Source organism: Oratosquilla oratoria, chromosome 2, assembly GCF_046742065.1.
Source record: "Oratosquilla oratoria isolate Oo_2021 chromosome 2, ASM4674206v1, whole genome shotgun sequence".
NCBI lineage: Eukaryota > Metazoa > Arthropoda > Malacostraca > Stomatopoda > Squillidae > Oratosquilla > Oratosquilla oratoria.
Window position 1 is genome coordinate 61,362,303 of NC_134778.1, and position 14,893 is coordinate 61,377,195.

The window sequence follows — 14,893 nt, forward strand, 5'->3', positions numbered from 1 at the left end:
CGCACACAGTCATGTTATATTTTCAGGAGAGAATGTTGATCCCTGTGGTAGACTGAGCGGGAACACCTGCGGGACACGTTGCTCAAAGTGAACGTGCAGTTGACCATCAACCATCGTCATCATTCGTACATTGTACCTCGATAAGAACGGGGTTAGCTTTCGTCTCGTCTTTCATCAACGTCCTTCCCTTCTACCTCCCTGTCACCGGTAACGTGCTAAACTAAGGATGACGTCAAGCCAGCTTAAAGAAAAATGGTATTTAAATAAACAAGTGTGTTAAACGAAATAGAATCAGCAGCCGTGATATCTTCTACACGTTTCAAAAATCGACAGAAAATAGATCAAAATAATGACAAAATGACAGCACAGATTATCTCTGATTAATGGTAATGTGCTCTATATATGAAATTCGTAGTATCTGAATACGAGCAAGCTAGATTCGGTAACTGAAACTGCTGTTTAATTACCAGTGACAGAAATCAGGTGTGGCCAGTGGTCGTGAAGAGTGGCGATAATTAATGATAGTGTAATAACAAGTGATAATTCCTGTTGGTTGTGTATGTGTGATGTAATATTTTTTTTTTTTTTTTGCAAATAACCGTTCACCTATCATATTCAAATACTATTATACATTTTTTTTTACTGGCGTTCTATTGGAGTGATTTTAATGCATTCTGTCATTATTCTCAATTGTTTATTCTGTTGAGTTTGTAAAGTGTCTATGTTCATTTCACTTATTGTTGTTGTTGTTGTTGTCGTTCCCTAGACTGTCTGTCCGAGCAGTCCCGTCTCCCCAAGGAAGGCCACAGCCGAAACTGGGTTTTCCCACAAATCCTTTATAGAGTGTATGTTGTGTTGTTTGCGTGCATGATTGTGTATAATGCAGTCTTCCATTATGTGTTGTATGGTATGGGGTGAAGTGTTACATCCTGGGCAGCTGTTCACAACACAGTCGTCCAGCCTCTTCTGGTAGCTTAGAAGTGCTGGGTGGTGACCGCATCGCAGTCTGGCCAAGTGGACTCTGTCCTTTCGTGGGAGAGAGGATTCAGAAGGGTGGATATCAGGGGGTCTGGCATGCAGCAGTGTGTTGTCTTTCAGTGTGTTAATGGAGCGGTGAGTGATATGATTATGAATATGTTTCCGGAGGCTGGTATTTGGTGGTTGTGGAGGAAGAGAAGAGAGTATCTGTGCGTAATAAAGGTCTTTGGGTGTAGTTTTAATGTTTCTTGGTGTGTGTGGGTGTTCTGCTATGTAGTGTAGCGGGTGTGATGTGTTTGTGGTGGCTGCAGCAAGTGTTTGTGTGCCTCTCATGTCGAGGTGGTCCTTGACTTTGAGGACTTTTGTTTCATGGTGTAAATGGTCTGTAGGTGATGTATTTGTGCAGCCTGTAATTGTTTTTAGGGCTTTGTTTTGTATGATTTGAAGGGTGTTGTGGTGTGTCTCACTGAGATTAGGAGCCCATGCAGGACTCGCATAATTCATCACTGAGCGTATGCATTGTTTGTATATTGTTATATTAGTTTCTTTGTTTTGTCCAAAGGTCGTTCCAGTGATTGACTTAAGTGCGTTAAGTCTAGGTGTGCATTTGTTTTTTATGTTTGTGAGGTGTTGTTTGAAAGACATGGATGTATCGTATGTTACACCAAGAATTTTCGATGTGTTTGTGTGTGGTATTAGAGTGTTGTTGATGTAGAGATGAGGTATGTATTTGTGTTCTTTTGTCCAGTTGGTGAGAAGTGTTGCTGTAGATTTGGTTGGAGCTATTTTGAGTCTGTTTGTGATGAACCATGTGTTGAGTGTGTCAAGGTAAGGCTGGATTATTTCTGCAGCTTTGTCTGTGTTACGATGTGTGCATGTGATTGTTATGTCGTCTGCGTAGGAAGAGATTTGTATTTCTGAGGTGTCTGGCGTGGGTAAGTCATGCATGTATAGATTAAATAATGTGGGGGATAGAACTGAGCCCTGTGGTACTCCGTTCTTAATGTTTCTGATGTGCGATGATTGGCCATTATATGACACATGAGCATTCCTGCCTGCCAGATAATTGGCCAGCCATCTTTTGGTGTTATTGTGCATGTCTGTGTTATATATTTTATTTGTTAGGTTGTGGCGGGGGATAGCATCAAAAGCTTTACTAATGTCCAATGTTATAAGAAGTGTTCTGTGGTGGGGCCTATCTGAATTGATGCCATCTAAAATTCTTTGTGTGAGGTTTGTCAGAAGAGTGTTTGTGGAGTGTAGTGGCCTAAAACCGTGTTGTGAGTCAGCAAGGGGAATATGTGGTGTGACAAGTTTAAGTATTAGGCGTTCAATGACTTTAGAGGGGGTGCAGAGAAGTGTGATTGGGCGGTGCGATGTTGGGATTGTTGGGTCTTTGTTCGGTTTTGGAATGGTGATTATTTTACCATGCTTCCAGATGTCGGGTATAGTGTTGTGTGAATAGCTGTAGTTTGCAATGTTTGTGAGTGCGTGTATACCTTGTGGTCCAATGTGTTTTAGGTGGATGTTGCTTATGTTATCAGGGCCACAGGCAGATGAGTGCTTGAGATTATGCATTATGAGTTTTGTCTGACTGTCTATGAAGGGTGTATAGTCTGAGTCTGTGGGGAAGTCTTTCTTACGTCGAATGGTGCGTCGGTCGTCAGGGTGAGATGTAAGATGGCTCGTCTGTGCAAAATGACGTATGAGTGCGTTTGCTTGTTGTCTGTTTGAGGGTAGATTATCTGTTGTTGTGATTATTGCTGCGTGAGAGCGTGTAGTGTTAGTGTTGGATAGTGTGATGCTGTTGAGTGTTTTGTACAATTTGCTGGTGTTTGTTTTGTGATCAAGTGTATTGATAAAGTTTTGCCAATTTTGTGTTTTTTGTTCATGTATTTTATTGGCAATCACAGTGTTTAGTGTTTGTATTTGGTCTGCTATGTTTTGAGGGATAGGTGTGGGGGTATCGTGTTTAAGTGTGTCACGTTGTCTGATGAGGCCTTGGATTTCTGGTGTGAAGTTGGGGTTGTGTGATTTTCTGTTGCCTCTAGGGATGTATCTCTTGTCTGCGTTTTGTATGATTGTATTAAAAGCGTGCACAGCATTGTTTATGTTTGTGATTGGTGTACTGTTAAGTGTTTCAAAATGTTGTTCTGTCTCTTCAGTAAAGGCTTCCCAGTTAGCTCTCTTGTAATTGGTGTAAGTGTGTCTGTGGCCAGCTGGGGTGCATCTTGTTTTGGTGGTGATGATGATTGGAAGGTGGTCAGAGCCAAGGGCTCCGACCACTCTCCATGATGTTGTTGGGGTTAGGCAGGGGGAGCAAAAGGTGATATCAGGAGAGGAGGGAGTGTAGAGGGCTTGGTATGGGATATGTGTATGATTATGCGTGTTGTTCATGATAGTCAATGAGTCGAATTGAGTCTGTATATCAAGCCCTCTGTCTGTGTCAGGGTTGTCGACAAACCAGGCAGACGACTTGGCGTTGAAGTCACCACCCATGATCAGGTTGGGGATTGAGGTTAGTTGGCTGAGTTGAGGTCTGAAGGTGTTTGGAACTGTGGGGGATGATTGGGGGGGAATGTACATGTTAACTATTGTTAGTGTTGAATTGTTGCCTGTGCGGATACGAATGGATTGGGTTTCTGTTGTGTTATCTGTGGTAGGGAGGAGAATTTTGGTTGTGGCACTTGTGTCCACAAAACAGATGGAATGGTGGATCAGGGTGATGAGTCCACCGCCATTGCCGTCAGTCCGGTCTTGTCTGATGGTGATGTAATTATGAAATGATGGTGTTTTGTGTGAGTGTCTTAATTTTGTTTCTTGTAAAATTGCAATGTGTATGTTGTGTTGTTTAAGAAAGTGTTCAAGTTCATGTTTTTTAGTGTTAATACCGTCAATGTTGTGTTGTAATATGTTGACGTTGTGTGTTTTGTATGTGTTGTATGTTGCCGTTTGGGGTTGAGGTTGGGGTGGTAGTGGGGAAGGTGTAGGATCTGGGTCAGAGGGGGGGAAAGGAGAGATCGGGGACAAAGGAAGGGGAGTACTAATCGGGGGTAAGGGCAAAGGGAAATTGGGAGTGGGTAAGGGTGTTGGCTGTGGTTGGGGAGGTGGGATTGGGGTTACTGGAGGGCAGGTAGAACATGTCCAAGTGTTTGTGTATTGGTTTGTGTCAGCAAGTGTTGTACAAGTGAGGTGGGCCCAGTTTTTGCACATATTGCACTGAACTGAGCCCTTTGTCTGTCTGCTCGAAGTAATGGGTTTAGAGCATGTTGGGCATGTGTATTTTGTGGTGGGCCCAGGATTGCTCTCTACATCTCCGGCTAAAAGTAGAAGAAGAGGGGTGATCGCCGGAAAATGACCCCTCAGTGCAGAAAAAACGTAACATTGTGTGTTGGAAAAAAAAAGGATTGTGGTACTCCCCCAGGTAGGCGTAGCTCCTCCTTGGGGATCGGTGCCATCTGCGTAGAGCTGATGGCCAGGGGTGGTTGCTGCTGATTGGCCCCCAACTCTTGGGGTTGGGGGGGTGGTCCCACGACGTAGACGTTGCAGCTCCAGGACCTTTCACTTATTGTTATGAACCGAGCTGTGGGAGCGTAGTCGAGTGTGTTTCCTAAGAACTGTTTGTCAAGTGTGGTTAAAATTTCTGTGATCCCACATTTACAATTGGTTTTTGTATGTTTATTTTCGTGCTGATTTTCACTGTCAGATCTATGACGAGTGGGCTGAGGGTCATGTAAGCATCAAAAGCGAGGCCTAGATTTTTTTTGGGGGGTATGTTCTTTTTTATTATCATTATTATTATTATGGTTCACATTTCCATTTAATTTCCCGACCTTGCTTATCTAGTAAAAGTTAGAGTGTGTGTGTGTGTGTGGGGAGGGGATTAGGGTAAATAGCTGTGTCTGCCCACCTCCATGGTTGTGCTCGCTTTACGCCTTTGTGTACTTGTTATATGTGTCCTTTAAAAGAGGCTATTGGCGTTGCTGTCACTACGTATTTCGGAAGAGAGTTCCGGTGTTGCATGGTGCGAAGAGTGAATCAATTTCCTTTTGGTCAATTTCATTTGTACGTTTTCCCATTTTTTCTTCTTGTGGTTCGTTAGTTTTGTGTTGTCTTTGCTTAATTTGTTGTAGCATTTAGTTTTTATTGCCCCATTATATTGTATTGCTCAATTATGAGGGTTGTATCTATTTTGTGTAACTTTTTAGAATATATCTTTTGCTGTGTTTACGAATGGTTAGTGCTGCCCCATCCACTGCTCTGTCTATGGATGATTTTTTTTCTGTATCAAAGGTCTCTACATTTTTGTCTATTTCCTCATTTGTAGGCTCGAATCCCGCACTTCTCTCCGATTTTCAACAATGACTGTTGCCTGCCTCGACAGTCCCCAAAGCGCATAGGGCAAAGGTGATGGCTTCGGCCGCAGCCCCGCGCCTCCTGACCTACGTTCCTCACCTCCTTCTCTGGTGAACTTTATTGTGGAGTGCTCTGAGGGAAGCCCGTGTATGGCTCTCATATGATTATCTATACTTGCTTGTTGGTTATGTTGAGGAAGTAGTGGGGTGGTTGATGAAAATCAGGTTTAGCTTGGGGAGTTGTTCTTGTATTTTGTGTCATCATTGATCTGTTATCTATATGTTTAGTCCAAGTGGGTGATGTGCCTTCAGATCTTTTGCCAGTTTGTGACTTGCTAGCGAGCTGAAAGATCTTCGGCGTGGTGGGAGATTAATATGACATGTGGTATGAAAGTGTTTGTGATGTATTTTTTTTTTTGTGTATTTAGATTGAGGCTATTTCTATTGAGGTGTCTATTAGTGTTTTATCTGTTTACTGACGTGTATTAGTGATGTAAATCCACATTTGCGGTGTGTATTGTCTTCTCTCATAGCTGCGTACTCGGTGAATACGAAAAGTGTGGACTGTGGTATCAAATTTGTTTCCCGAATAATAGTTAGGCGAGTGATAATGATAAGTAATGAGTGGTTTAAGGCACCGTCTCGGTGGCCTCTTGGCCTCAGAGCAGTAGGTTCTAGTACTAAGCGCGACGGCCATAAAAATTATCTAATTGGTGTCGCTGACCACTAGCGAATCTCTCACGCAATAATAATAATATTACAGTCAGCAACAATAATAATGATAATCAAGATGATAATAATAGTAATGATAATAATAATTTTTGTTAAATTGGATAGCCGGTGACGTTCTGTGTAGCTGATCGCTCAAAATTGCAGATTTTTTTTTTCATCGTCTAATGTGGAACAGAAGTTTCCAATATTCATTTGTGTACCAGTATCTACATATATCGAGGTCTCTTACCTCTTCTTCAGCTGGGTGGCAATAGTAAAATTCTAATAATCTCAGCTTATATGTTCATAAGTTCTGAGACCTCACCGAGTGTGGCTTGTGATCTGTCTGGTAAATGATGGAAGTATTATTTCTCAAATCTGCTGCTTGTGGTTTTTTGTCTTGTTGTGCTATGTAGTGAGCAAAAATTCCATCGTTGTAACGGTGGTGATAGTCTTTTTTCTGGAGAAGTTCTGGTGACTGCAATGTAAGTATTTTGAAGGGATGCACAGTTCTCTGTCTGACATGTTTGTTTATACACTACGTTGTTTTCACTACGAGTATGTTCTCTAGTGTTATCTGTGTTGTTCCTCATAATGAGTGACGCGGTTTTATTTGGTTTGTATAAGCAGACTAAGCTTATGCTGATATAGTGTGCTGGGGTAACTCCGTTATCAACTATTCTTCGAATAGCCTTTTCATCCTCTTTTACAAGGTGTTCTACAATGAACATAGCGAAATGTTAATTGTTTAGCTGAATCTTTATTATTCCAGTGTATGAATGAAGCCCACGTTCCTCAACGATAACGTGCCTTTCGTGTAGAGGTGATATAACTTTGGCCGGGAAGGGTAATTTCCTAGTAACTATATATTTGACCTTTCCTTATTTACTCTTTTTCAGTTGAAACCCAAGTTCTGCATCATGAAGGGGATGAAACAGAGTTTTGTGATCTTTGCTGCCGCTTGTGCCATCTTGTGCTTCCTCATATCAACTCAGTACTCAGCTCTTACATGGAGACCGCAGCCAGTGAACCAAAGAAGAACAGATGCAGAAAGAAGCCAGGTGAGTTACGATAATGTGACCATTGGTGTATTTACATTGAGGACGTGTAGACAAACCCACGCTGCGCCCATCCCCAACATAGACAGAGAGAGACAGAGACAGAGAGAGGGAGAGACAGAGAGAGAGGTGAAGGACATTTGGCACAACACAATAAACAACTCTATGAGCGTTCCCCACCTCTGCTCATCGTTGTGATTTTGACTGACGGGGAACCCACAGCCTAACAGAACCTCCTCAGAAAAAGAATGTCTAGACGAGGGCTCTTGGGTTTTCTGGACCCAGCAATCGTGAGGACAAGGGTATTTCCCCCACGAAGAATCATAGTCAGCTCAATTGGGTCATGCCTCGACTTCATGTTGACCTAAACCAAAGTTCACATGTTTCCTGCATGTCCGATTTCAAAGAATTTAATGGAAAAGAAAAACATAATCCAGGAAGAGATTGTAAGGCACTCTGCATGTCTGATCTCAAAGTATTTAATCGATGATTTTGTTTTTTCTTCCAGGGAGAGAACCTGTTCGACGGGGTGGACGTACCCTTCCTGATGAACAATGTCATCAACTGTTCACGGCCGTTTATGATGATGGTGCCGCGAGGTCAGCTTGGCAACAGGTTGGCAGAGGCCTCCCATATGATCGCTTTCAAGTTGAAGTATAAAGTGCAGGTAATAGGGTCTTCTTGAAGTGCAGGAAACACGGTTTTCTTAAAAATCAACGGAAGTAGGGACGACCGAACATACACACACACACACACACACACACACACACACACACACACACACACACACACACACACACACACACACACACACACACACACACACACACACACACACACACACACACACACACACACACACACACACACACACACACACAATTATACATACAAAAATTGACTTGAGAACTTTATTATATAAAGCTTTATAAATGTATACATACATACATACATACATACATACATACATACATACATGCATGCATGCATACATACATACATACATACATACATACATACATACATACATACATACATACATACATACATACATACATACATACATATACCAAAGGCTTTCCCCCCCTTACAAGGGAGGTAGCCAAAAAGAAAAAGGCATAACCCCCCCCCCACTCCATCCCTAATACACTTCACTCCCCTTCACTTTCTACCCTCCCTCTTATCTCGGCACCTCCTGGATGACGGGTCATCCCTGTATTTTTTCCACTGCCCTGGGTCAGAGGATATGTCGCAAGACACAGCACATCCGCAAGGCCGCTTCATTAAATCGGCGACCCCCCCTCTCCGTCCCCCGCATGCGTCAATTTTTTTCTCACACATACCACCTCACCCCCATCCCCCCACCCATTCCACATCATGCATCACAACATCATCTATATACAACCATTCTCAATTCACCCCTGTCTTCTGTCCTCTCCCGTCCTTCCTCAACAGACATTCCCCTCTTCCCCAAAGCCCCCTTCACCCCATCTATCTGTCTCATCCCAGGTCGCCCCTCATGTTCACTCCCTCCACATCTGCCTTCAATACCTCTTTTACTAGTCTTTCTTCACTCATTCTTTCCATGTGCCAAAACCATCCCAATACACTTTCATCCTCTTACCACCCCTGTTCTCTTCCTCACTTCCTCATTTCTCACTCTATTAGCCTAGTAACCCTCATTATACTTCTCTGACACCTCATCTCAAACACACTCAAACTCCTTCTCTCTTCCTCTCTTATGTTCCATGTTTCTGTCCCATACAGTGCTGTTGGCACAATCACTCCTTCATACAATCTCCTATTAGCTTCCATTCTCTAATGTCTATTTCTCATTACAATTCTTAATCCACTAAGGCATTTACTCGCTTCTCTCAATCTATATTCTATCTCCACCTCCACTCCACCCTTTCCTGCCACATTCGCACCCAAGTGTCTAAAACTATCCACTGCCTCCAGTCGCTCTCCCTTAATGCTCACTTTCAGTCTGCTGCCACTTTCACCCCTTGTACATCTCATCACCTTGCTTTTACCCACATTTATTTTCAGCTTTCTTCTTTCACACACTCTCCCAAACTCTGTCACTAACTTCCTCAATCCCTCCTCTGATACTGCTACAAGCGCAGTGTCGTCCCCAAACAACAGCTGGCTCACCTCCCACTTTTCTCCATTTTCTTTAAACATCTCCAACCCCTGACCCACCACCCATGCATTTACTTCTCGCACTATCCCATCCGTGTATAAGTTGAACAGCCACCTTTACCTCGAACCACTCACTCTATCCATTTGTAATCCTAACACATGCTCTAATACTCTCGTAAAAACTCTTGACAGCTCCTAGAAGCTTTCCTCCTATCCCGTATATCTGCAAAATCTCCCACAATGCCTTTCTGTCTACCCTGTCGTAAGCCTTTTCCAGATCCATAAAAGCCCAAAAAACATCCTTACCTTTTCCCATAGCTTCCTCACATATCTGTCTTACCACAAAAATCTGATCTACGCAACCTCTACCTGTCCTAAATCCACACTGTTCCTCACCAATCACTCCCTCTGTTTCTCTCCTAATCCTCTCAATCAAGATCCTCCTATAAGCCTTCCCAAATACACTTAACAAGCTGATCCCTCTGAAACTACTACACTCACACTCGTCCCCTTTTCCCTTGTAAAGTGGAACTATACAGGCACTTCTCCAGTCCTCCGGAACTCTACCCTCTCTCAAGCAAACATTAAACAGCCTCACCAACCAGTCCACCATCACTGTATCTCCTTTTTTAAGACATTCTGCATGGCATCCATCCAGACGAGATGCCTTACCTGCTCTCATCATCGTAACAACTGCCTTCTCTTGATCCTTTCTTATTTCTCCTCCATTTTCCTCACTCATCAGGGTCATTTTCTTAGCACTTTTCACTGCAGCTATCTTTCCCTTCCTATCCTCCTTCACATTTAGCAATTTCCTAAAATACTCTGCTCATCTTCCCCTTACTGCCTTCTCTTCCATCATCATCTTTCCATCTGCACCTTGTAGTGTCACCAACGTTGGTTCCACTACTAGTCGCCCTTGTTGGAAGCGGCCAGCCTGAAACGAGTGATAGGGACAAGGTATGGGAGGTTTTTCCCAAAGGGGAGTCAGAATACTCCATTGAGTTTGCCATGGTATGATTCCCTCGGGCACATTTGGAATGAGCACTTCCGTACTCTGTACCGACTGCTGGTGGTGTTCTCGTCGGAGTGTATCTGTCAGAACATAGTTCGCCGCGAAGTATTTACCCTTACGTACCTTTGAGATGAACACTTCCGTGCTCAGTGCTAACGGCTGGTACTATTCCTTAAAGATCAGCTATCTTCCAGAACAATATCTAGGATATAAAAAGTCAATCTCATGACTGATCTCTGTTTATCAAAAATGTCGATGATACTATCTACAACAATGGTGGCGAAATTCTTGATTCTTTGTTTTCAGTATACAATGATTTAAAATTTTTACAGTACATATATATCCTTGTTACAGAATATAGAGGAATATCTTTTATTTTATTTACAAAATGAATAAAGTTGCTGGAGTGAATATATATATTTATATGAATTAATCAAATGAATAGCTAGGATATTTAAAGGCAATCCCATGACTAATATCTGTTTATTGAAAATGTCGATGATACTATATATAACAGTGGTAGCGAAATTCCTGAATCTTTGTTTTCCGTATACAATAATTTAACATCTTTTTACAATACAAATATATATATATATCCTTGTTACAGAATATAGAGGAACATTTTTTATTTTACTTAAAAAATAGATAAAGTTGCTAGAGTGAATATATATATATCTATATGAATATGAATTAATCAAATGCGTGTCATCCTAAGGGGTGACCATAGTTTTGTCCTGTGCTTGGCGGTCAGGAGTCTTCAAGGGGAAACTCCACGTGTTGGCTACAGAACAGTACCACCTTTTACCTTTTTTTTTCTCTACTTGATTTGCCTCCTCTTCCTCACTTAATTTCTTCCTAAAACATCTTGTTATTACTTTCAAAATTTTCTTTCATACTCTTACCCCATTTTGCATGTGCTCTCCTCTTTGCTTCCTTTACCTTGTGCTTTACTTCTCTCTCTCTCTCTTTTTTTTTTTAACAGACATGATGATGCGGTAAGGTGGATATAAGAATATTTACAAAAACTAGATTAGACAGGCGCTCAAGCGTGGTATGTTGGTTTGCAGTCGAAGGGTCGGATCAGCACGAGGATAAAAGGATAGGTGAAAGTGAGACAAGGGTGATTAGTTCAGAGAACACTTATGACGAAACTGAACGGGGAGCGAAAAGAGGACGATCAGTCCAGAGAGTATCCTTTGCAAACTGACCGAAGGGTGAGGACATGAAGATCACTCCAGAGTGTAGCCCTGGTAAACTGGCCGAGGAGTGAGGAGAGAGTGCCCAGTCCAGGGATCCTTGTGAATCGGCCGAGGAGTGAGGATAAGACGACCAATCCAGAATATAACCATTCTGGACTGATTGAAGAATGAGGAGAAGACGACCAGTCCAGAGTGTAGCCCTTATGAATTGGCTGAACAGTGAGGAAAGGGTACCCAGTCCAGAGAGTAGCCCTTGTGAAGTGGCCGTGGAGTGAAGAGAAAATGACCAGTCTAAAGGGTGACCCTGGTAAACTAAACTCGGATTTCATTGGCTGGCATGGTGACGTAACGCACGTGTGGGAAGGCGATTGGTTGGTACAGCGTCACGGAATTGAGTCGTCGGCGCTTCGCGCCTAGACCAAGGCGTGGCATTGTACCACACTTCACATATAGTTCTAGATTTCAATGGGAATTTTTCATGATATCATAGTATCTTGGGTGTGATAACTGATGGCGACCCGTTCATTCTCTCTTTTTCCAGGTTGGAGTGAGGAAGGACATGTATAACTACTTGATGCCGATCTTCCCAAACTTCCCACTACCGGCTCTCCCTGAGGAGTGCATGAATAGGGTGAGGGTCCACAAAAACTACTTAGTGTCGTGCTTTTAAACCTTTCACCAGTCATGGTGAAAGTTTTCTGCCATTACAAATTAAGATGTGGCCTGTGTACTTAGTTAAGAACTGGGTTGCTGGTTTACCTATAAAATTTATTGATAATTTTCATAGGTGTAGCTAATGAAGCTAGTAAGCTTCTAATGGTAGAAAATGTTCGTCAAGGTTGGAGAGCGGTCTCAAAAGTACAACCCTTATCCTCTCACACGGCATCCACTGTTATATATGCTTAGGTTCAACAGAAGACTTTGGTCGTCTGGAGTTCCTAGGCCCTTTAGGTGCCACAAGAAAAAATACAAACCAAAAATGTACTGATAATGGGTACTTGACGATATAACCAATGCTGAAACAGTCTCTAGGAGGCTAAAGAACAGCACTATATAGAGATAGGATACATAGGGAATAGGCGTAGGATCATTGGCCTAAACGTAGGAGGGATGTGGAGAACATTTTCCGATTGTATATCTTTGAGTTTATATTGAAAGTATTGTCTACTGGATTGATTATATATCAAAAATCTACTCTTTATCATATATATGGGATATGATGATCTCTATATCAAATATGTGTCGTAAGGAAGTGTGTTTGTTTGGACAAAAATATATACATATGTGTACATGAATATTGTACAGTACAGCTTCTCTCTTCAATCGACTGACTTTGAACACTCCGTATTCTAATCCTAGTAACTTCTTTCCTTTGTTCTACATGCAAACAGACTGATATCCGGGGTATGAATATCTATAATGCCGAGAATTATGTGGCCCTGAATGGTCTAGATAAAAGAATAAGAATTGGTTCGTACCCCTGTCACCCTGCCTATTTTATACAATATAGGTTGGTAGTATTGTTGTCTTTTACTTTGAAATTAACTTGTTTATCATATGTTTTTCTCACCAACTATCAATACGCTCTACTTATTGTAATTATCTCCTTGTTTTACTTCGAAGGAACCTCTTGAGATTTTTCTTCCGATTCCAACCCCTGGTCCAACAATCAGCAGAGAGATACAGAGATCTACTTTTGGAGAAGTGGAGGAAGCAGATGGAGGAAGCGTCCCTTGCAGACAAGACCATTCAGAGTCCTGGTGCAGAACGGCCTGTGGTCATTGGAGTTCACATCAGAAGAACGAGTTACATGCATCACATGAAGGCGTTGCATGGTTCCAAAGTGATGGAACCCATATTTTTCCATGACGCCTTTGCTTTTGCTAGAAGAAGGTGAGCAGGGTCTCCATCCTGTTTGATTAGTTGCCCCTTTTTTTGGGAAAGTTTTTAAAACTTTTTTTTTCTGTTATTAAACGTGGTTTCATTCTTCCTCTCCTCAGGTATGGCAAAGTGGCCTTCATCGTGGTGTCGGACGACCTGCCTTGGTGCCGCGAGAACGTGGTCTGGCGTCATCCGGACGCAGTGGCCCTCGATGAACCCATATCGAGGGACGAAGACCTCGCCCTTATGGCTCTGTCTGACCACTTGATATATGGCCTTGGTACTTTTGGTTTCTTTGGAGGACTACTGGCAAAGGGGGACATCATCTATGCTACCAACGTATCCTACGACTTAACACGACCCTATCAAGTTGAATCTTGGGTGGGCGAGGCTCGCCACGAAAACCTGATTCCTTTTCACTATCGGAAACCATACTAGAGTCTGACAGACGGAGAATATATCTGCCCATGACAGCAGTCAACTGTTTCTGCCTTTTCTGACCATCGAGTCAGATCAACTACCACACAACTCCACAATGTATAAACGCACAAACATGCTGGTGGGTAAGAATACATAAAACCCATGATAAGTCATTACTTCCATTCAACAGTTTTCAGGTTTGATGAGGTTTGCAGATTTCTTTGAAATAAAATCTATCTATCGACAACCCTTTCGTTAATTAGGCCGAGAACATGGCCTCCTTGTCGGAAGTATATGCTCGCTCGATCTGGTATATTTCTATTTTCCTGAAAGTTGTAACGATTATTGCATTACGTATCTATGTAACTGCCACCCAAGGCAAGTGGGATAGCGACGTTTGATTTGATAACACAAATCTAATTCATCAGTTCAAATTCCATATGGTCTATGTCTATAAACAACGGAGAGAAATATACCACTCAAGAAAAAAAAAAAAATCATGATATGATTAATGCAAGTAAATGTTTAGTTACTTATACCAAAGTCAAAGTCAAGAATAATGTAGCGATCCAGTGTGAAAGAATTCGTTTTGTCCACCAGTAGAACATTTTAGGGCACTAAGAATTCTTATTTCCTAAAAACTATAAACAAATTAAGATTAGTTTAATTCAGCATCTACTTGCGACTCCTATTGCACTGCAAAGCTGACGATCTCCGTTGTAGCTTAGCCTTGTCCACATGGACATACAACATTACCTGCAGACACGAGCGAGAATGTTGTTTGCATCGACTGCAGAAGGCAGACACAAAGAACACTTTGCTTGTTGGTCGTCTGCACGCAGAAGTCGTGTGTAACAGAGTAATATTCTCGCCTGTGTCTGCAAACACTACATTGTGTGGAACGTGACTTTAATGATGTATCTACAGTATAGTGAGATCACTCTTTGGTCATTATAGATACTCTCTCCTAATACGGCGTTAGGGTCAGATTAGTGTTGTAATTGGCTGGTTGCTTTAATTCATGAGAGGGTGCCCAAGGACCCACGCACAATAGATATCTATTGACTGCATTGAAGTCAACGGTGAAATAATTTGATCAATACTGGGCATGTCAGATTAACATTAAGTGTTCTA

At 42.1% G+C, this 14,893-nt stretch overlaps 1 protein-coding gene across 2 annotated transcripts; it reads left to right on the forward strand.

Annotated features, from left to right (window-relative positions):
• Positions 1–107: 107 nt before the first annotated feature.
• Positions 108–14,194, forward strand: LOC143039431 (galactoside alpha-(1,2)-fucosyltransferase 2-like). 2 transcript variants are annotated; one of them, XM_076209482.1, is made up of 7 exons: positions 108–207; positions 6,944–7,105; positions 7,611–7,769; positions 12,000–12,089; positions 12,850–12,968; positions 13,082–13,351; positions 13,459–14,193. In XM_076209482.1, the coding sequence occupies exons 2-7, from the start codon at positions 6,965–6,967 to the stop codon at positions 13,775–13,777; spliced, it is 1,098 nt and encodes a 365-aa protein (XP_076065597.1). In that variant the 5' UTR covers positions 108–207; positions 6,944–6,964; the 3' UTR covers positions 13,778–14,193. The 2 variants fall into 2 exon arrangements, with proteins under 2 accessions (XP_076065597.1, XP_076065587.1); XM_076209472.1 differs by having other exon boundaries at positions 132–255; positions 13,459–14,194.
• The last annotated feature ends 699 nt before the right edge of the window (positions 14,195–14,893 follow it).